The sequence below is a fragment of the Coccinella septempunctata genome, chromosome 3 (assembly GCF_907165205.1).
Source record: "Coccinella septempunctata chromosome 3, icCocSept1.1, whole genome shotgun sequence".
Taxonomy (NCBI): Eukaryota; Metazoa; Arthropoda; class Insecta; order Coleoptera; family Coccinellidae; genus Coccinella; species Coccinella septempunctata.
This window is the reverse complement of record NC_058191.1, coordinates 35,047,698-35,071,852: the sequence shown is the minus strand read 5'-3', so window position 1 is coordinate 35,071,852 and position 24,155 is coordinate 35,047,698. Positions and strand designations below refer to the sequence as shown.

General features: G+C 37.0%; 1 protein-coding gene across 2 annotated transcripts in view; it reads right to left on the bottom strand.

The window, feature by feature from the left end:
* Nucleotides 1-216: 216 nt before the first annotated feature.
* The window catches only part of LOC123309359 (kinesin-like protein CG14535), a 397,934-nt gene continuing 373,995 nt past the window's right edge, over nucleotides 217-24,155 (bottom strand). For both annotated transcript variants that reach the window (XM_044892442.1, XM_044892441.1), the window contains exons 8-12: nucleotides 22,997-23,194; nucleotides 10,271-10,486; nucleotides 4,275-4,441; nucleotides 3,983-4,160; nucleotides 217-3,778 (exon numbers count right to left, since the gene is read on the bottom strand). In XM_044892442.1, coding sequence (XP_044748377.1) covers nucleotides 1,509-3,778; nucleotides 3,983-4,160; nucleotides 4,275-4,441; nucleotides 10,271-10,486; nucleotides 22,997-23,194 — 3,029 coding nt within the window. In that variant the 3' untranslated portion in view covers nucleotides 217-1,508. The remainder of the gene's footprint in view (nucleotides 3,779-3,982; nucleotides 4,161-4,274; nucleotides 4,442-10,270; nucleotides 10,487-22,996; nucleotides 23,195-24,155) is intronic.

Genomic DNA, 24,155 nt, shown 5'->3' with positions numbered 1-24,155 from the left:
ATGAGGATCATCGATTCCGAAATCATGCTCAGCATCTAATCTTTTTCGATGGGAAAGATTTTCCTCTGATTCCCTGGAACTTTTTTGCTATGCTTCTCTAATATTTTTTACACACATTCAAACTTTCAAACCGTGGACTAGGTTGAAGATTCAGTTCTATAGTACCTCTAACTGCCTCAAGCGGTATAGGTGGCTCAAAATGATGAAACAATATGATATTGATAAATATTTTATTTGAATACTCAATACAACTGCAATCAGTTCTAACAGCTATTTTACAAATGAACGTAAATAATTCATTTCAATAACAACCTCAAAACGAAATAAATACATGAATATACAATAATGTACAAATTTCAGAAATTCAAAAATGAAGGCAATATGCTTATTCTAGAGTAAAATAACGATATCACAAATCAATAATGATAAGTAAGAAATGAAAGAAAATCCTAATACGAAAATATGAGAAGGAGATCGAAAGAGACAGTCTTTTCCTGGAAATGATGCGTTGGCAAGATATTTGTTTGATCCCATAAATAATTTTTGATATGCTGAAATCAAAAGAAGTGCAGATAGAGATGCGGTTTGTTCGATGATTCTTCAAAATATGTATCAGAAAATAGACCGAAAGTTTTGCTTCGATGTTCGACGTCTATTCATAAGAATTGGTTGATTTGGATTTCTTATTCGTGTAAAAAGGCAGTAATTAAGGATTACTAGGTTATGAGCAGATTATCATAAAAGAAAGTTAAAATACCTCCAGTTACACTGATGGAGTTTGGATGTGTTTCTCAGTCTCTCTGTTGCGAAATGCCGAAATATATACACAAAAGTAAAATTTTATAAATTCAATTAAAACTGATATGAGTTTCGGAGTAACCATCAATTGGTTTCGAAAAATTTGACACATTTCAACGTATACACTGGTTTTATTCAAGGAATCACAATTTATTGGATCAGATGGTTGAATTTGAATATATATTATTATAGTCCTTACTTTTTCTTGTAGAAAGATGATGAATATGCATATGTCGAAAATCAAATGAAAAAAGGTATTTTGCGCATGGTATAAGTTCGAATTTTAATCTTCGTTTACTGCCACATCAAAAAGCGCTTTAAGTGTAAATTGTGAGTACAAGATCTGCTACAGGTTAGAAAAATATTCGATTTCATAGTCCAGTAACGACAATAGTCAAGCATCAGTTACAATCTTCCGAAAGAGTTCATTTTCTCAATGTTTAAGATCATTTATATTAGTCATTCACAATGTCTGCCTTCCACACTTAAGATTGTTTCGAGATTCAGAAATGGTTTTTAACAGTCCAAATATGTGCATTGTTGGGATAATACCCAAATATGAAGTAGAATTTGAATGTGTGTTGTTAGACACTTGAAATCTTATGACAAGTTCTTAATCAATTCATATTTGGTATGGATAGAAAAATCAAATACAGCCCTCACTTTCCTGAGATTACAAAAACAAATCATAGCAAAGTTAACAATGAGAGTTAAAAGTGAGTTTCAGGTGGCTCATCTATGTATTTACAGGTGAAGGGGTTGAGAAACCAGGAACAAAAAGATTTTTCATGTTTGTGCTTGCACTTTCCCCTCCTACCATGAACATTGTGTGACAAGCGACTCGTTTCTGAATCTATACTAGAACTTTCACTGTCTCTCACAACACTGTCGTATCCGCTCTCAGCTCTTCTAGAAATGGCCGCTGGACTATGTTTCGATGTTCTGGGAGTGGAGTCGTGACCACTGTCGTATCCCTCAGACTTATGCGTTAATTTAATGGAAGTAATTCCTGATTCTATGCTAAGTACGGCCCTGTTCATCCGTTCAACAGATGGAAGACTGTTGGGCGGAGGCAGAGGTTGGGTAACTATAGAATCGTTAGGAAAGCTTTTTTTCCTCTCATTTTCAGACGAAGATCCGTTTCCTGGCATTCTGATCGAATCTTCTTGAAGATTCGGATTGGAAGCACCGTCAGGATGACGAAGGTTAGAAAGGTTTTCTCTCGGAAAATTCGAGTAATTATTATGGCAATACCTCTGGAACCTGCCGCCCACTTGCGGTGGCTTGGTTTGGACCATCGAGAGGTCTTGCGTACTGGCCGATAAAAAAGGATCCATATACCAATTTTGAGCAGTTGCTGGTCTGCTCATATTTATTTTACAGTTTTCGCAAAATTTTTCCTGTATGTAGGCTGGTTCGCTGTAAACGCTATTGTTGTCCTGGTTTTCGCCATACAGCATCTCGTTGAATGTTAATGACTCACAACGTGTGAGAGATCTTTGATTTTGTTTCTGCTTCTGATATGTTTCTGAATTCGCTACATTAGCTCTGGCTAATCGGTTGGTGAAGAGTTCGTGGAGTTTCGCAAGTTGATCGAATTTTTTTCTCGTCGTTTCGTCTAGATTGCCATTTCGCTGAATTGGATTATCTGGATCCTCGTAATCATCGTTATCGTACGTTCGGTACCTAGAATCATACCTATGTCGTGGTAATATCCTTTCTAAATCGGTGTAAACAGACATCGAGTCTGTGAAAGTGGATACGACAGTCAGGTTTTCTTGGCTGAGTATCCTGAGAGGGTGGTCTAAAGGATTTTCTTGGTCTACTTCGGGTAGAGGGTTCTCGGAGTATCCCATACATAATGCGATGTCTTCCTCTGTCACTTGGAGACAACTATCTTGAGTTGGGACAGGTTCAAGAGGTTCCTCAACTTCTATTATTTCCAGGATTTCGTCTTCTTCACTTTCTGCTTGGTCTTCATAACAACTGTTTTGGTAATTGTTATACTCTGCATTAGACAACATCCTTTCTTTCAGCAGCATATCGAGACTTTCCAATGAAACTTCTCTGCTGCTAAGGGGTTGTATGAGTGGAAGAGCTGGTGGTATTTCCACAGCTTCCTCTTCGTCGTCCTGATCGTCTTCCTCTTGCCTGGAAAGTTCCTTCTCTTCCTTACATTCTGGAATCGAGTCGTTAGAAACTTGATTCAATTTGAGACCAGTCCGAATGACTGATTCCTCGACTATTTCATGTCGTTTCGTATCTAACGGTTTGACTATTTCTTCGTCGTATGTCTTGAATTGCGTGAGTTCTTTCACAGGTTCTTTTTGTAATTTATCCGGAACCTTTCCATATTTCGTCCTCTGTATTTGGGACGTTTGGTGTTCGACCCACTTTCGTATCATGTTCTTCTTGTGACTGTCCATATAACCGTAACCGCCCCTGTCTGAAGTAGATGGTGTGGATTGTTGCTGCATCGGTCCATCGATCCACGTTTCCCTCTTTTTGATATGACAGGGTTCCTTGATGAAATGTCTGGCCTCGGCCACCTTAGACTTGGATATTCTTGGCCCGTCTATCCACTGCTCCTCGCTGCCCCCGGTTATGGGATGCTTGATTTCTGGCTTGTTTTTCGACGCCGCCCTGTTCGGGGAAGATTTGGGGGAGTTCGTACGTCCCGGTGAGGTTTTATTACTTTGGCACGTTGTTTTAATGGAGGGACGATGACTGAGCACCTTTTCGTCAGCTTTCGAACTTGTTGCGTTCTTGGACGGCCTTTGTTCTGCACTCGAGCCGCGTAGGGCCTTGCTCATCGAACAGCGATTATCTCCAGAATTTAAACTCGGAATGTATACAGGGGGATGTTCGCCGTCAGTTGCGTCGTCGACTGGGCCTACGTAGATGACAGTATCTGCCGACAGATCGCTGCTTGAGGGGTCTGGTTCGCTGCTAGTTCCTGTTGTTCTTGTGGCTTCTTCACCTGAAGGAAAAAAGGGATATTAAAAATTTATTCATGATACGAGCTGCATTTTTAACAGGTTGTGTCGGAATCATTTGAGATAAAAAGTTATTGATGAACAGAAATGATTATCGATCTAGAACAGATTTCCTTCATTGAAGTTATCAAAGTTAGAGGTCTAAAATTGAATGCGCTACATAGTAAACATCATGAGATCACGTTTACCTGAACTTCCACCAGATCCATTTCCTGCAGCTGATGATACGAATTTTATTCTTCTTCTACGCATCCGATGTATTCTTGAGGCCAGTTGTACTGTGGTCAGCGTATCTGAGTAATTTTGGGCTCGTGGTGAAACATGAACAATCATGGCGGCATGGCATGTGAGGGAGCTCAAGCAATCCTGTAATCGCAAGCAATCATAAGTACGACAATTTCTTTGTGTATATTGACGATGTGGTTTGAAGAAAACATTGAAAGATGGTATATCTCTTTCTATGCTGAATGAAAAATTTACCTTCAGTAAGTGAGTCAGTTTATTCTCTTTGTAGGGAAGATGTTTCTGACCGTTGAATATTGCAAGTAGGATATTTCCTACCCCTGAGAGTGGAATTCCACCGCTTGCTTTGCTTCTTTCCGAGTTTCCGAGATCAATCAGATGTAGGCGGCTTCTCCCTCCAGCGACTGAAATGAAAACCACCCTTAAATATTCATATTTTCAATCGATGGACATCTCAAGTAAAAAAATTTTCAAAAATTCCAATTGCGAGAGAAAGCTCTGGAGATGCCCATTTTTGTTCTGATGGGAATCTCTTATGACACATTATTTCAAAGAACTTTGCATTATACAGGGTGAGTCTTTGACTCGTACAAATATTTCAACGCTATAGGTTCTGGAGGTCAAAAGAAACACTTTCTTTCTATTCTATTGCTTCTGAATCGGCTTGGTTTGAAAGATAAAGGCTGTTGAAAAACTATGAAGAAATATTACACAATACGGTTTTATCGTATGAAATGAATTTCGGAATATGGTTATTCATTTATTTGATGAATCTTTTTCGAACACAAGATATTACCCAGTTTTCTCATTATAACATTAGGTACCATAAAAATACAAAAAATTCAAAGAACCTAACACTCAAAACTAAGTTGGAATTAATATTTGGAGGTTTTGTAAAATGAAATAGGATCTCCGAAATTTGAAAAATTGGGTACTTTGCTGAATACAACTCTGTCTGAAAGATAAACAGATGTGTAGTCTCACAGATTTAGCTAGTTATTTTGTAGGTAATTTTGTTTTCTCAGAGGCGGCATGGCTCATTATGAAAACTCAATATGGCTATATCTTTTCCAGGGCCAAATCTAAAAAAATGGTCTAAGAAAATGTATTTTTTTACCTCAAGAATCTACTACAGAATACAAAATTCATATCTTCGGTATTTGAAAGTTTTAAGAAAAATGCTCGCTAAACGAATATTTTGAATTACTCAACTTTTCTTGAAATGTAAATGTTTCTTATTGTCTTTTGAAATTCCCTTTTTTGAGCGAAATAGACAATTTACGATTTCATTCCAATTCCTCACTGAAGGCTCGTGGCAGAACAATAATTCAGGCAGGTTTTGGATCCGATAACGGAACATCTTCTCCAAAAAGTGGGGTAAGTCTTGAGGGTATAATTCCGGCAAAAACGGAACAGATAAGAAAACCAATTACCATAAATTTGAATGTCTCATTGCGATCATTCGCAATTAGAACTTTCGTGAATTTTTTCAGGTTATCTCCGAATGTATTGGACATTTTAACAGTTTTGGCCCATTCTAATATTCCAGGTAAATGGAGATGCTAATATTTTCAGGGCTAATCGCGGAACTTCTTTATTAATGGAATAAGATTTCTACGATTTCGTTGAAAAGATGCAAAAACTAGTTCCACGTATTAACATAGATAAGGTACAAGGAGTGCTTATTGATGTTCAAGCTCAGAAGCTGTTTTTATAACAAGCATTTATTGATCTTGCTCTATAGGTGATTAGGAACGTTCAAAATATGCAATTCGGGTATTTGATTGAGCAAAAAATTGTGAATTCATGCATAACTCGGATGACAATGGTATAAAATGATACTTACTTAGCTAAAACCCACAAGATTGAAATTTTAATGATGATTGGCTACAAGATCACAAAATTAATTCATTTCTTTATTCAGAGAGTAGAATCCTGATTCAACGCCCATTTCGAAAAGTAACATAAATATCCTGTCTAATCATTGCTCGATACGACGCTACTCTCCTTAATTAATTTTTATTTACTTTTTGTTCGACAAAAAAAAGGGAAACAAATAACAGAAACAGATCCGATTATGTAGTTGATGTGTGTTAATTTTTTTTAACCATAAATTAGTCGTGGAAAAATTAGGATTGTCATTTGAAAAGATTATCGACAATGATATATCTCAAATTTGGGACCAACTGTTTAACATTCTCCCAAAAAGATAGGGTCACTTAATAATTCGTCAAGACCGAGCGGTTGCACAGAGCTCTATGAAATTGCCAGATTATTCACTAGAAGAGTTGCTTTTTCAGAATATGTTTCAGATTTCCATCTACGGTTACTTTCATTGAGAGATGCTGACCGAATGCTGACCTTAGAAACATCCTGCAAAAACTGGGTTCAGTTAAAACTTTGTCAAGACCGAACGGTTGCACCTAGATGGATGAAATTCTCATATTTAGTACTAGAAAAGTTGTTCTTTCAGAATATGTATCACATTTCCAGCTACGGTTACTTTTATTGAGAAATAAACGACTCGAAAGCTGACCTTCGAAAAATCGTGAAAAAGCTGGGTTCAGTTAAAAATTCGTAAATACCGAACGGTTGCACCTGAATGGATGAAATTCTCAGATTTATTATTAGAAGAGTTGCTCTTTCAGAATATGTATCACATTTCCATCTACGGTTACTTTCATTGAGAGATAAACGACTCGAAAGCTGACCTTCGAAAACTCCTGAAAGAGATGGGTTCAGTTAAAAATTCGTCAAGACCGAACGGTTGCGCCGAGATGGATGAAATTGTCAGATATATTACTAGAAGAATTGCTCTTTCAGAATATGTATCACATTTCCATCTGCGATTACTTTTATTGAGAGATAAACAACTCGAAAACTGACCTTCGAAAAATCCTGAAAAAGATGGGTTCAGTTAAAAATTCGTCAAGACCGAACGGTTAGGCCGAGATGGATGGAATTCTAAGATTTATTACTAGAAGAGTTGCTATTACAGAATATGTATCACATTTCCATCTATAGATACTTTTATTGTGAGATAAACGACTCGAAAGCTGACCTTCGAAAAATCCTGAAAAAGATAGGTTCAGTTAAAAAATCGTCAAGACCGAACGGTTGCACCTAGATGGATGAAATTCTCAGATTAGACTAGATCACATTTAGATCTACGATGATTTTCCTGGGAAATACGCGTGTGAAAAGTTGACCATCGAAAAATTCCGAAAGAGATGGGGTCGCTTGAGATTCGTCAAGATGGAACTTGATAAAATGTCGAGATTTATTAACTAAAAGTGTTGTTCTTTAAGGACTTGACATAAATATTCCTTCGAATATCGAAAAATTATTCCATTTCCCCCTTCTAATAAGAAGTTTCAAAGTACATATAGATTAATTATATCAAAATTATTTGTTATACCTAAATAAATGAAAATAAATAAAATAAATGTCTCACCAATTTTTTTCATGTGTAATTATTGGAAATTATGAACCAACATCTGACGTGAATCGTCGATCATTCGAAGAAATTCCCACGAAATGTACAGAATTATTTATTTGATTAATCAAAGGTATCTCTGAAATTTGTGTATTTTCCTCATATAGGAATATCTTCCTTATTTTTTTCGATTGAGGAAACTGGAATGTGAATTATAATTATAAAATATCTTGCCTATAGAGGGAAAGGACCCAGATTACAGAAATAGTTTGATCCAACTCCGCTGGAAATGTAATTAGAAAATATTGATACTGGCTCTCGAGATGAACGAACGAAACTCGATGTGAAAAATCTCTCTAGTCGTTCCTAATGAGGTTCGACCTGTGAATCAACCGCATTTCCCATTTCCCATTCGGCGTCCGTGAATAGAGCCTTCGGAAAAATTCGAATTTAATTATGAGCTCGCGAATGGGAGCAATAGCGCTCCGCACTCCAACTCTCGAACTCATTCCCGGGGCCGATCGTCAATGGGGATCACGATAAGAATTCCGAAATTTATATCGAACATCGCCTTTCAGTCGCTGAAAGCGGGGAGGCAACACGGCATAACCGCGGACGCCCGCCGCCGGTACGGGAATCGCTTAACGAACGTGTTAATTACCGAAATTGGTCGGGTTTCACCCCGCGCATCGGATTCCCGTTATACGACGATTGATCAAACTTACTAATGGAATTATTTCGGCGGAAATGGAGCAACTTGCCTAATTTCACAATTAATCACAGTCAAGACGTTAGATATGATTCTGAAGGGGCGCTTCTTGACCTGACTTTGATCTCAGCCATAGCCGAGAAGCCACAGCTGAGGGGCAATAACCTATATATTACTCAGATTTGCTAAAGCACACAGACGAACATGAGAAAAATACTCGACAAGTTACAGAGGCTTGCATGTGCGTGCATCACTGGAGCTAAGAGAACTAGAACACTTGAGGTCATCACAGATCTTACTCCTCTACATCTAGTTATATGAGGATATATTGAAAAGTTCTAAACCTACTATAAAACCAAACAAAATGTCAAAATATTTTATTACTCAACATCTTCCTTCTTCTTCTTCTACGTGCGGTGCTCCACCGGGCTCAACTGAGGCCTCGTGACCCATTGTTCGTCCGCTTGTAGTTGGAGAGACTTAAACTCTGTGACATGCTGATAAAAATGCCACAAGTCGACAGAAAGGTGTGCCTCTCACCTCACCATAGGAGTTCTGGGTGTTCTGTTTCCTAGGTGTGTTATCCTTAAGTCTTCAAGGTTGATACAGAAGAACAAAATGTGTTCAACCGTTACTCAACATATTCTCCTCTTAATTGGATACATTTATTACAGCAAACCTGCAACGTGTCTAGACCTTTCAAAAAAATTTTTCTTCTTGCTCTGCAAACCAAACCTCCAACGCTTTCATTACAGCCTCGTTGGAAGAAAATTTGCGACCTTGTAAACTTTTTTTTTTGTTGAGGGAAGAGATGATAGTCGGATGGAGCCAAATCTGGTGAATAAGGGGGGGTGTTCTAATGATTCAAACCCTGAATCACGAATTTTTTGCATGGCAACATGAGATTTGTATGCAAGGGCGTTGTCCTTCAAAAGAAGACATCTTTGGATAGCTTTCGCGTCTTTTCTCTCTAATTTTTTCTCATAGAGTGGTCAGTAATGTCGAATAGAAATCTCCGGTCATTATTCCACCCTTATCCGAGAAATCAATCACGATTACTTCATGGCAATCCCAAAAAAACTAAAGCAAGAGTTTTTCCAGCAGAAACTTCTTAGGTCTTGGAGAACCAGAGTGTTGTCATTCCATCGATTGTTGGTTTGTTTCTGGATCGTAGAAATGTACCCAAGTCTCATCCATAGTAACAATTCGGCTTAAGAAGTCTACATCGTTAACAAATCGAGCACAGATCGAACGCGATGCTTCTACCCTTGCACGCTTTTGGTCAACATTCAAACATTTGGAGATCCATTTTGCAGCAATGTTTCTCATGTCCAAATTGACGTGAACTATATGATGAACGCGCTCGTATGAAGTATTCAGTGCTTCAGATATCCGTTTTAGCCCAATTCGACGGTCTGATGAAATCATGTCATGAGCTGCAGAGATATTTTCGGGTACTGACACAGAAACTGGCCTTCCCGATGGGTCATTATCTTCAATGGAAAATTTACCTCCTTTGAAGCTTGCACTCCAATTTTTCACGATCGCATACACGTTATTGATCATCAAGGGTATTAAGCATATCTTCGTAAATCTGCTTACCTTTTCACCATTTGGTGGAGTTGTATTCAGCCGAAGTACCCAATTTCTCAAATTTCACAGATACTTTTTTATTTTTGAACACCAAATTACTCGAAAACGACACATAAAGAATACTTTTATTTCACAAAACGTTCAAATATTCATTAGATAGCGTCCAACTGAGTTTCAAGAGTTGGTTTGCTTGAATTTTTGGTATTTTTATGGTACGTAATGGTCATAATGAAAAAACTGGAAGGCGTGGGTAATATATTGTGTTTGAAAAAGATTAATCAAATAAATAAAAAACTATTTCCCGAAGTGCATTTCATTCGATGAAACCGTTTGTGAGATAGAACTAAAAATAACATTATTCTATGGTTTTTCAACAGCCTGTATCATTTAAACCGAGTCTATTCGGAAAAAATGGCAGAAGAAAAAAGTATTTCTTTTGACCTCAAGAATCTACAGAATCAGACTTATTTATAACAAATATAAAATCGTACTCACCCCCTCCTTTTCCGGCAACACTGTACTGATACACATGCAAAGTGTAAAGAAGATGCGAATCCCTGGAGTCTTCCCTCGTCGGAGCCCTTCCTTCCAGTGCAGCATCCAAGTAGTGCGCTGCTTTCTCCGCAGTTGGAACCCTTAGCTCGCAGTGTGGCGGCTGGTTTCCAAATAAGGGATCGTCTCGCAAATAAACCCCCGGAGATTGTTCCGAGTCTGGAAAGGAAAATGGTCACTTCAGAGATGCGGGAGTTTTCTTCACTACTAAAACTTCCCAAGGATGCGGGTTTGCGAAGTTAATTTGATATATTCGAATGTACAAGGTGCCCAGGAATTGATGGATAAACTCGAAATATTACAGATTCTACGTCCTCCAAATAAAATACTGAATGAACCTGCCATAATGCCTTAGTGTATGGGGACTATGGGGAGTCCATACCCCTTTTCACTCTGAAGCCACTTAAGTTGTATCTGTAAATGCTAGTAACTCTTTTTTTGCGTGAACATATCATGCCCAAATAGGTAACGATAGATAATAGTAGAGTGATGGTGAAATGAACATTTTGAGTACAGCAATTCTTTTTTTAGGAACCGAAAATTGGCTCATGTCTCCCTAACCCATGGAAGAGTTGAACAGGAGTCGAGAGAGACTTGAACATAAGTTTGTTTATCAGAGAAAACACTGAAAGAAAACAATTTCCAATGACCAACGATTGTCTATGTCTAGGTTTTCATCATCAGATGTATCAACATATGAAATACAAATTTTCTATTTCAGAGTCACTCTGCCTTATTTCCGAGATGTATTTTATCATTTTGAACATTTGTATATTTTTTATATTTATTTATATTATTCAATATTCTTTTTTTGAAGCAAACTATTATCTAAGCTCAGTGGGGGAAACTTGGAACACTAATTATGTCACCCGACCATAGCATGGGTCAAGTCTCTCACACACTTTTAGTCTATTCAACCGATATTTTCTTGAAACTTTTACAACTATTATTAAGAGGCTCATTGTTTGTAAAACAATATTAATCAATGAAAGCAATAAAACAAAATTACACCACGCACCTATTAAACTTTTCAGACAGTGTAACAAACAAAAATTATTCAATTTCTTACTTCCTAACAACAAAATCACGTTCAACCCTCTCACTACCGAACTGTTCTGATGGCGGCCAAAATGGAGTCGCCACTAGTTGCGCCTTGGTACGAGTATGTCGCAAGCTACGATACCGGTAGCTCGAATGTCAATGTCAAAAGATACCCCGATGGGCACCGAGAAACAGTTTGAAATTTGTCTTGCTCATCCCCGACCTAATTTCAGGTGCTACGAGTCCCCGGAAAATTATAAATTCACCGCCCTTTAATTTTGACGGCTGGAGCTACGAAGGGGCGTGAAAAAACAGAAGCAATAAATGCTAAGTACACAGACCTTTTAAGATTTCGCGTGCACTTAAACACAGGTCGTGATCTAACGCCGCAGTTTGAAATTTGTAAAAGCGTATCAGGTGGAAGATTAAATATAAACAAAGGTGAAATGATGTATGGGCACATCGTCGGGGAGCTCGCCTCTCATCCATCATAGTTGCGGGTTGAGGCATGAAAAATCCGACAGACCCTCGTCCCGGAACAATCACCTGCTCTTGCTTGATGCTTTGTGGTTTCTGGGTGGGGAAAGATAACATTCTTATAAATTTCCATAAGTAAGGAGGAACCATGTTATGGTTGGGAGACATAACCAGTGTTCCAAGTTTCCCTTACTGAGCTTATATAATAGTTTGTTAAAAAAAATATTGAGTAATAAAAAAAAATACAAAAGTTCAAAAAAATAAAAAACATCTCGGAAATAAGGGAGAGTGACTCTAAAAGAGAAAATATGTTTTTCATAAGCTGATACATCTGATGGTTAAAACCTTGACATAGACAATCGTTGGTCATTGGAAATTGTTCTCTTTCAATGTTTTTCCTGATAAACAAACTTATGGTCAAGTCTCTTTCGTCCCCTTTTCAACTCTCCTATGGGTTAGGGAGACATGAGCCAATTTTCGGTTGCTAAAAGAAGAATTGCTGTTCTCAAAATGTTCATCTCACCATCACTCTACTATTATCTATCGTTACGTATTTGGGCCTGATATCTTTACGCAAAAATATGAGTTGCTACCATTTACAGATACAACTTAAGTTCATTTCAACATCCCTCTACTATTATCTATTGTTACCTATATGGGCATGACATCTTCACGGAAAAAAATGAGATGTAACCATTTACAGATACAACTTAAGTAGCTCCAGAGTGAAAAGGGGTTCAACTCTCCCGGACTCCCCATAAATATTTTGAATTGATCAGACCAGAAAACCCAATTTCTTCTGGAAACAAGTGTAGAGCTCAGAATGACGAGGTTACAAATATGATTTAGTTCACAAATATTTATAATAATTAATAGTAAACGACTCCTCTGAAACTTTTCGACCTTGGAAAGAATCTCAGCTCTAAGCTTCACCTCATGTCAAAATTTTTAAATTAGTCTTCCTAATTAACATGAGGAAAATTTGAATTTGTATTTCTCACGGAAATATAATCAGCACACACCGATGAACTCCGCTGATTGTTCCTTACCCTGAGTAATGTCTTCGATCCGCTATTAGTGAAGATTATATCCTTCAACAAAACTTGGCGAGAGTACGCTGATTAAAATTGAAACTCTTGCAGAAAACGAGAGAACAATTTTCTTCGATCGCGGTGGTTGCCCCTTGTGACCCATTTTGCATAATTTCTCGAATATAATGAGTCTATAATGATGAAGGGAGTGAAAGGGAGTCAGCCTATGTATTCATAATTCCCCGTTAACTGGGGTGGAGGAAAAGGGGAGGCCATTGTGCGAATTCACTATTCCGAAATGAAACATATTCGAGCAATTTAAACGCTGCATCATCACCACCGAAGGCTAAAAGTTATCAGAAACGTATTTGAAAAAAATCCACCAGAAAGTTTCGTTTTTTTATGTGGGCGGCTTTTGAATTATTGGACTTAGTTTTGGGATACAAGTTGATGATTGATTTATGTTTGTGATTTAGCTGTTTTCGTCCTTAATTTGATTTAGTTGAATGTTTTCCTGAGTGTTAGGAGTTCGTCAGTGGCGTAGCTTGCCTTAGAGGGGCCCTGTATCAAAATGTGTTGAGGGGCCCTAAGGAAGGGTGAAGTAAAAATAAAAGTAGCAAAAAATGTTCGATTAGTATCGAAATGATTATATGTAATTATAATTAAAAGTTCTTAACTCATACTTGGTGCTGGGAGCGAAATAATATACAAACAAATAACATACAAACAATATAAAATAATATACAAACAACATAAAATGATAAACAAACAAATAATAAACAAAAAATACCAAAAATTGAAGATACGCTTTTCTAGCATTTATTTCAGCAAATCTATTTATCAAATCAGCCATAGCTGATGACGATTTCAGTTTTTTTAGTTGTTCCCCCTCTATTGACAATAACGACATGCCTGACAGCCGTTCCTGTCCCATAGAAGTACTCAGATAATATTTTATGAGTTTTAATTTTGAAAAACTCCTTTCAGCGATTGCAGTTGTAACCGGAAGGGTCTAAAATAAAAGGCATGCAGTTATATCGTCCGGAAAACTGGATGCAAGGCTATTGAATTTTATCAGGACTAATTCTAAATGTTCTTTCATGGCACGAATTTTCTGAATTTCAGATTTTAAGTATTCGTATCTATCTGAATGATCGATTCGGTGTAATGAACGGGATTTTGAAATGAATGGTTGTCTTAGCAGTTATTCTCAAAAATGCTATTGTAAAACCTGTAAGAGGTTTTGGATAACATTTTTAGGAATTTTTTGCTTACAGACATTCGGGGGCCCCTAAAGCCTGGGGACCCCGTATCACTGATACCGCTGATACCGCGGTAGCTACGCCCCTGGAGTCCGTAAAATGGTCAGTAGATTTCTCACCAAAAATGTTGTTCATTGCTTTCGCTTCGTTCACTTTTTTGCAGTTCTTAACTGAGGTTTGGGCTTTTGGATTTCATTCATGTGGTTCTTCATATTCTCGCTGTATGTCTACTCGTATTTTTTCTTTATTTTTCTTACTATGTCTTACACATAACTATGTGTAAATTTTGGAATACGAAAACTCTATTCACTGTTCTGTAATTCGCCTAATTTTCCACGTAATTAGAGCGTTTGCCGATAGATGGCGTACTTCTGTAGCTGATACTTTCTAGAACCAAGCAATGATTACTTCTCGCGCAGCTTTCTTTCACGTTTCACGTAGGTAGAGAGCTGATGGTCAATAAATTTTTAAGATATGACATATTTTCACGCCCCACTTTTTCAATTCACCCCAACTTTTGTGGGATTATTAGCCGAAACTTATTCCACTCTTTCATCCTTCCGCTGAATTACAGGAAATCCTTATCTTTTACGCGACTGAACAACGAAACAATTTATGCAAATCCGAACAGAAAACACGTTCCTTCGTATTCTTGGCTGCATTCTCCTCTGAAATAATTACACAGGTATTCCATTTCGCGCATAATATCTACTTTTCTGACGTTAAGGGTGAAATATACCCTTTGTTGAGGTTTTGTCTTGTTCGGGCTGATAGTTTCTGACAGGCATATTTATTTTAGTCGGCCCGAACGGAGGCCGGAAAGTATGCGGGCAAAATATCCTGTTGTAATTTAATAAAACGAGTTTAACGATCAAATTCTCCTTTGTCAAAACGGCATGCAACCTTTAATCGCGCATGAACGAAGTGAATTAGCCCCTTGCTCTGTTATTATTTTACGTAACAAAATGGGGATATTAATAATGGAATGTCATGTTGTTGCGAATTTTGTGGTTGTAATGATACGCTAGGATGTATGAATTTAATAATGTCGATGGGGGTTTCATTCAGGAACAATTGCGCACTCGCTGAGGAAATATGAGCCTTATTCGGTCTCCGAAACTTGAATGAATTTTATTAAAACATGCTATGTCAGATAGAAGGTTCCGTGTTTTTGTTGATGATGATAATAAATAATAGTAGTAATTTCAAAACTTTGATTGATGGTCTTCCACAAGGATCAGTTTTAGGACCTCTTCTTTTCAATTTATATCTGTTTGATATCTCAACTAATTATTCTTCTGAGGAATTTATATACGCTGATGATATTGCTCTCGCATTCCGTCATTCTGACGTTAGATGTATAGAGAATAATATATCTAAAGATTTAGACATTTCGAGGAATTACTTTTTCGAGTGGCGTTTGCGTCCTAACCCAAATAAACTGAGATTGCGTGTTTCCATTGAATAATCATCAAAAATTTAGATAATTAAGAGTAGTTTTCTGTAATTCTTTTTTTGGAACACAACTTCAGTCCCAAATATTTAGGAGTTAAGCTGGATTCCTCCCTGAATTTCAAAGCCCATTGGGAAAATTTGCGTGTGAAGTTGAAAACTAGGAATAATATCCTGCATAAACTAGCTGGTACTTCATGGGATGCTGATAAAACTCTTCGAACAGCAGTCCTAGTTTTGGTGTTTTCGGCTGATGAATATTGTTGCTCCGTTTGGGTTAATAGTGCTCATGTGCAAAAAGTGATGCACTGCTAAATCTTTCTATGAAAATTATAACTGGAACTATTAAATCTTCACCTACTCAATGGTTACCCGTTCTTTCAAACATTGTACCGTCTCATATTCGTTGACAGACTTCAGTTAAAAATTCTTAGACTAAATTTCAATCCTTTCCCGACTCATTTCCAATACTGTATGCCAAAAAATACGATTTCAAGACTGAAGTCGCGTAAACCATTATGGTCCAACTCTTTTCTTAATTCGAATATAGGAGTCAAGGACATTCGGTAAACTGAATGGAATATCTGCACTTTTTCAACCAAGAATTAGTTAGCGATCCCTGGAATAGAGTTCCTGATTTTGATCTTCCCAGGAAAATATGCAGTTTCCGAATTTTTTTCGAATTGGTTTGTGAATTTTAGGTCAATTTGATATATAAAACTTAATTTATTATGTCACATTTTTCTGCTTTTTTTTTATTTCAGATAAAATTTTATGGTAACTTGGGGAAGACTGCCTGGATTTTTTTTTCGAGGAAAGGATCACACACATATCATACCATTTGCATTTACTAGGGTGCTCAGGTGATAGAAAATACTCCTTCTGACGAAAATGGTGTATTTTTTATGAAATATCTTTGAAACGTCACATTTCGAAATAACCATTTCAACCGTTTTCCAAAATAAATTATTTTAAGTAATTAAAAATGAAAAATAAAAATTTAAAGCGTTTTGTTTCTATTGCACAAGTTTGCAACATCGACTGAAATATGCGTTGATAATAAAGGAACACAAATACACTATCTTGATGAGATAGACAAAGATGGCTGTCTATGAAGTCTGCGACGAACGAGGAAGGTCATAAAATTTTATGGGATTTTTATGGCCGGTTGCTGTTGAGGCTCGCCAGTGAGTACGCGCCTTATGATGGCTGTACATCCAAAGCTGTTATTTTATAAACAAGCTATTGTTCTTTTTATTTTCTAGTACGCGCTGTTGCCAAATCGTAAACTAAAAACGAAGCGATTTAAACTTTAAAACCTCATATTTGAAGAACGATTTTGAATAGTTTCCGCGGTGCATTTGAAAAATTCATGAATGAAACTCATAATTATTCAGTTTAAACTTGCATATGCTGTGATAACCCAAATTGAGATGAATTCCTCATTATATTTTTCTACCCGTTCAATGGAATTCACTCCTAGGTTAATTATACACGGTGGTGGGGCATTTTTACTAATAATCAACTATGAAAATCCCATTACGTTTGAGAACTGATTGAGTACATTCCGGATCGTCTACTCGACTTCCCGAAACCAAACCGGCACTTCTCCCACTCAACATGATGAGATTTGAATATTTCAAGATTAAGGGAAGAAACAGGAAAATCTCGGCGCCCATAACCCGCTTAAACCGGGGACTTATCGCGATATACCCCGAAAACTGGAGTGTAAAAGTTGTAAGACACCTTGTTACAACCCCCGTGATGCACTCGGCGCTAATAAGAATCCCCCCCGAAACTCTGATCCACATCTGCCTCCCCGCGAAATACGTGTTCCGACTGGTTAGTACAGGAACACGCGGCGGCGATATCGTTCTGGTACGTAGGAAGAGAGGAGAAGAAGAAGAGAGATGAGACGTTCAGGTTTCCCTTCACCGTCAGTTTGTGTTTTAATCCCTGATATTGTTTTAGATATGAGTTTTCACTTCGGCCCAGTCGACATGCCATGAAGATATTAGGAATTGCACGGGTTTCGACAAGAACATAATCGTGATTTACGTGGGGTTTCTTGAGACTCGCGATCAAGAAATATGGGGGACGTTTATCAGGTGATTCGAGGACAGAAGAGAAATTATTTCAGTTTTTCATAATGTACAGGCTATCTCTTGATTTTGGCTGTTTCTGGTACTTCTACACTAGACAGGGAGGAATGTTGAAGGGAGTACTGGGCTGGATTTTCGTTATAAGTCCATTAGTGGAAACCGTTTCACGATATCTTCGTTTGTCTTGAGAAAAACTTTCTACAGGCACTTTTTCATTGGAAATACGACACTCTATTCAACTTTTCATATTTCCTGAGGGTGGAATAAAAATAACTTCTTCATTTTAAATATGAATGATATCTTTTTTTGATCTCATGTTAAACAAAAACAATATATGTCGCTATATTACTCCTATACTTGAGGCAAAACCACCATTTCAGTGAAATTCCAATTTTTGATGGAATTCTATGAAACCATTGACCACCAAAATGTCTACTCCCAATAAATCTCCATCTCTATGATAAGAATTGAAATTTCATTTGTTAGCTGATACATCTATAACTTCAATAAAACCATGTGAAACCATATAATTCAACACTCAATTCGAATGAACGTGGACAGAATTTCTATAATCAATTTCAATATAAGTATCTCACAAAAAGTGTATTATTCTGACAGAATTCACTGTATTCAACAGCATAACGTTGGAAACGTCTCTGATGGTATTCCTGACTATCTGCACTAATCAGATCTATGACTGGAGTCTTGAAAATTTCATTTTTAACATATCCCCACACGAAAAAATCCAAACGATTGAGGTTTGGTGATTTTGATGGCCAGGTAACAGGACCATTCGTTCCCATATACTGGTTGCCCATATCTATGGCAATGCTTCTTTTTGGAAATAATCTAGAGCAAAATCTTTATGAAAATTGTCCACTTCCTTCATAGAATAATGTATGTGAGCCTCAACAGTTAGTGGTTATTTCACATTTATGCTGATTTTGCTTTGAAGATGTAAGTAATATATCGAGTATCGATACTGGGTGAGTCTTGGTCACGTACAAATTTTCAACAGTGAATTCTTGAGGGGAAAAAAAACTTTTTATCCGAATCGGCTAGGTTTAAGAGATACAGGCTGTTGAAGAACCATAAAGAATATAATTTTCAGTTCTATCCCACGAACAGTTTTATCGAATGAAATGGATTTCGGAATATAGTTTTTCGTTTTCGAACACAAGATATCACCCACGTCTTCCAGTTATCTCATTATGACCATTACGTACCATAAATATGTCAAAAATTCAAAGAACCCAACACTTGAAACTAAGTTGGACGCTACCTAATGAATATTTGAACGTTTTGTAAAATGAAAGTATTCTTCATATTTTCACGTAAAATACACCATTTACGAGTATGTGTTCAAAAATTAAAAAGTATCTGTGAAGTTCGAAAAATTAGGTACTTTGGCTGAATACAATCCTGTTTAAAAGATCCACAGATGTGTAGTGTCACAGATTTAGATAGTTATTCTGAATGTAATTTTGTTTTTCCATAGGAGGCACAGCTCATTAAGAAAACTTAAAATGGCTATATCTCTTTACCAGGGCTGAATCGGAAAAAATGGTATGGGAAAAAGGGTTTCTTTTGACCTCTAGAATATACTGTTGAAACACCCACCCTGTATATATTTTCGACAAGGTAATTTTTTTATGATATGGGATGAAAAGAAGTGTGTAATTAAAAGAAAAAGAAGTTGTTAGAAATAGTAATAAACTTTATTGAAAAATGTTTCAAAGGTCTTCCTGTCCATATATGAAGAGTTGTTTTTTTCACCCTTAGTACAAAAGATTTAAGGAAAAATAATATAGTGTGCTATTCCCAGTGGAAAAGTGCCTATGGTAAGTTTTTATGGTTTTTAGATCTTTTAGAAATTCAAGAAGTTATGGCACCTATACGAAATCAACAAAATATGAAGATTTGATTATCAAGACAAATGGAGATATTTTGAAACTAATGGACTTTTCACGAAAATCCAGCCCAGGACTCCTCTCAACGTTTTTATCTAGTCTAGAAGTACCAGAAACAGCCAAAATCAAGCAATTTGAGATGCCCTGTACAAAAATACAGAAAATTTGATTGAAGTTCAAAAAGCAGACTTATCAATTTTTGAACAGCCTATTCGAAATACTAATTTATTATAAAATACCTCAGCATCATGCATGTCAGTGAACCACCAATTGTCAATTACATGAAAAAAAAAGTAATTTAATTGAAAGTCATGCAAATAATGCCCAACCCTGACAGAGCAATGTTCATTGTTCACACTTGCTCTCTGTGTTTCGTATTTTTTCAAGTATCACGCTGTACAACCTAAATCTGATGTTATAAGCAAGGTTCCACTTCCTGTTCGATTTTAACGCAAGCCATACGCTGATTCTATCTTCCCTTCGGCGCAATCTTTACTGCTCGCCCTTGAATAAAAAAAAAACCCATGAAAATCCGACTCCAACTGCTCGTATCACCCACCCCCCAAGAATATCATTCCGATGAGCGATCGTATAAGGGGCAATTTCCCCGAAGAAATATTAATGCCACGGAAGATATTCGCCAATTTGTATTTTATCCTTGTTTTTGGAGTTTACGAGCCAATAAAATCGGCTGTTGTCTCAGAATAACCCGATCGGAATGAACCGGGCGACACGAACGAACGTTGGCGCAGATGCGTTTTATCGTCGGGACATTGACGCAAGACGGACGGCCGGAGATCGGAAAAGCGGAAAGATTGGAAAAGTTCCCGGCCGCCGCCGGATCCCGGAAATCCGAGGAAACGCGTCCGCAGCCCCCTACCCCCGCTTAAAATTCGAAACAAAACATTCAATTAAATCAAAAACTTGGAGGCGAAGAATTAATTGTCCTCAATTTTTCAATTATGCCGGTGCGGGTCGAGGGGTGAGGATTTTCCGTTTTTTTAATTTTCCCAAGATACATAAATCATTATGTCCCGGCGATTAGTCGAAATTTCATTAGGAAGTTGCGGAACGGAAGAGGGAAAAACGAGATCCGGATGTATTTTTTCCGGTCTCTGGATCAGATAGCTAATTGGAAGTGGTAATTAGTGCGAGACGTACTCGCGATTGGAAAATCTTTCAGGTCGGTCAAAAATTGAGAATTTCACTGCCACACCGATATGCTTTTGCTTAAAATCAGCGATAAGAACAGTAGAGTCCATTCACTTTTATAGAAGCAGTCGATTGGTCTTGGAAATTTGACACATTCGACACTGTATAGGACGAAAATGTGAGGTTAGGACGCTTTTTGAAATAATTTTTTTGTTTTAAATCAGCGCTACGTTGTCCGTACCACAACAAGATCTTAGTAATCACGTATTTCTCAAAATGTGAATATAGTTTGGAAAAAAAGTCTATCTCGAGATATTCGGAAATTTGCCACGTTTTTTGGTGGCGAGACTGTGAATAAAGGGTTATCCGCAATCTGTTTTTGGATAGCATTCCTGGATAGATGCGCTATCGCATGTACATCATGATTTATGGGTCGCATTCATACTTCTTTCCAGGAAAGTATCAAAGGAAGTTTGCGGAAGTTTTACTAAGCTTGTAATCTACAAATCATTAGTGAATGTATACTTCATTCACTTTTATTTTAGCAGTTGGTTGGCCATGGAAATTTGACACATTTCACTCTGTATAGTACGAAAATGTGGGGTTATGAAGCTTGTCAAAACATTTTTGGGTTTTAAATCAACGCTATGTTGCCCGTTCTACGTAAAAGTTTCTGTTATTACGTATTTTATCACAATGTCGAATCTCTTCGGAAAATATGTGACGAACATAATTGAAGTTTATACAAACTCAAACTGATTGAAGGCATACCAAATCCAGTTATTTGCATGGAAAATACAAGAGATCAGTATAATGTCATAATATGCACAAGCTTGAGGAGAATTAATGTTCGTTATCTTCTTTGGCTTACATCATTTGTAGATTTCAAAAATATTAACGCGAAGATGAAATGCATATGATGCAGTGGTTGGGAATGGGTATCTACCGAAGAAATTAACAGATAATTACAAGAATGGTAAATTCTTCAACAAAAATCATCTTGCATCAATATAAGTAAAATGAATTGAAGGAAATTTCAAGTTAAGATGAACTTCACCTTTGAACAAAAATTTCACATGAATAAACAAGTAACAGGGCAACTTGCGCGTATTTGTGGCTATTCATCTTAATACATTGATGTAATAATAATAATTATAGGTATTTATTAGTACCTTAAGACATTTACATTGTATAGGACAAGTCAAATGAAAAATAGAAATATCCATTTTAGGAACTTATTATCCGATGACATTTATCGAAAATCCTGTAGTAAACTTTTCGCATTAATTCACTCAAACATAAAATTCTCAAATGCCACCACTTTTTTGGGTCTTCCAATAGAAAAAAATTCTTTGTCATCCTTTTCATTCACAATCTTTCTGATTGTGGAAATATCCAGCTGAAATATATGTCGTTTAGATTCAGATGAAACATTATATAAATTCTCTCACATTGAATATGTTCGCTACCGTCTGACGTATTGTGGATTTTAGAATATCAGGGTATAACTATTTGAATGAGCGGACCTGAATTCTAAATACATAGCACTTTCTGAAACCTCTTTTTTCAATTACTTTCGGCATTTTCGTAATGAAAATTGATATTAGTTGTGGCAACGGCGTTATGACATTAACGACATTTCATGAGTGCCAACCTAACTTCGTTCTAGTTACAAAAACTTGAGAAAATTATTTCATGGCCAACCGACTGCTAAAATAAATTTGAAAGAAGTATAGTAATAAAGCTTTAGCCAAAAATTTCGCCAAACTTTCTCACTCATAGGTGTTCGCATCTTTTTGGTTCTATTCGGCATCAAAACTGTTAATATACTGACATTTCATTCAATAACTAGAAAATGATTATACACTCTCAAGCTTAGGTACTGATAATTTTAAAATGAATCTATTGATCTGCATAATAATATTGTTTTTGAGGCCTTGAATAGGTAACCCACTCGAAAAAACTATTTGCGCATTCGCCATTCTGCACCCAGAAAGAAACCTAATCAAAATATAATTCTTTTTTAATTTCGTGATTTGTTTCAATGACGATCTTTTAAAAGTGTTTGGCTTAAACTCCCCAAAAAAAAACTGGAAGACCCTTTTCAATCTACATACAATCGCATACTCGACATAATACAAGAATACTCATTCTAGCAGATTCGGCGCAAAAAAATGGAAGTTGCAGGGGAAACAGAAATGATTTATGAGAATAATGCTTTTCCCATGTATTTCCTACTCACCGTTCGAATAGCCTGACAGTAGATCTCGCATCTGATTGGTTGGTCCGCATATTTCAACTGCTGATATCCTCACCGAAAATCTGGCACCTGTCTTCAATTTCTGTTCGTTGATTCCTTTGAAGAGCCACGATATCGCACATGGTATGACGCCCAGCGTATTGGCACTATCTGGTGTTCCTAACATGGTATAAGATTTTCCTGAAAAAAAAAGGTCATGTAATACAACTGAACAGTGTTCTAGTGGGATAAATAATTCAAACAAAGCATTCAGATTTGTGAGAGTTACTAAGGAATATACATATACTAACTGATAAAGAAACTGCAACACCTAGAAGGAGCTGTTTAGATTTAAAATCTTCTTTGGTAAAACATGTATAGTATAGCAGGGAGTAAATGATTAAAATTTGGAAAAAAAATCGTGAAGGTTTTTTAAAATGAACATTTTTTATTACTCCAATATCGTAGTCGTTTTTTTCAAATTTTTTAAATTTTTCAACAAACCAGCTGTTCGAGGAGATCTTATGTCGATGTTTAGTTGTTGTTAAAATGCCTAGAGCACGTGTGTGCGGAATTTATCGCCAGCTAAGTAAATTTGAAAGAGAAATCGCCAACCGTACGAACAGAAATCCAACTACTGTTATGAGATATTGTCAAGCGTGGTTTGATAATGCCCAAAATCGAAGAAGAGTAGGCACCGAACACAAATGAAGTTGAAGATCGGCGTCTGAGACTTATGGCCATTAGAGACCGATTTGCGACAACTCGATCTTTGGCTGAGTGGTTGGGAGAACAAGATCTTGTAACTGTTCGAATAGTTTACCGCCGTATAAGTTCTTTTGGACTGCAGCATTATCGACCCCATCTTGTGTTACCTCTTTCGGTTGAGCATCGATGGAAACGATTACAGTGGTGCAAAGAACGACAACATTGGAATATGGAATGGCATCAGGTCGTCTTTTCTGATTAATCTCGATTCTCCTTGGGTGCACATGATGGCCGAAAAGGGGTAAGACGACGTCGAGGAGAAAGACGTGAACATCATTTTGATGTTGAGCGTCATGAACACCGGACAGTAGGCGTCACGGTATAAGGTGCTATTGCACATGGAAGTAGGTCACCTTTAGCCTTTATACGAGATAACATGACAGCGCTACGTTAC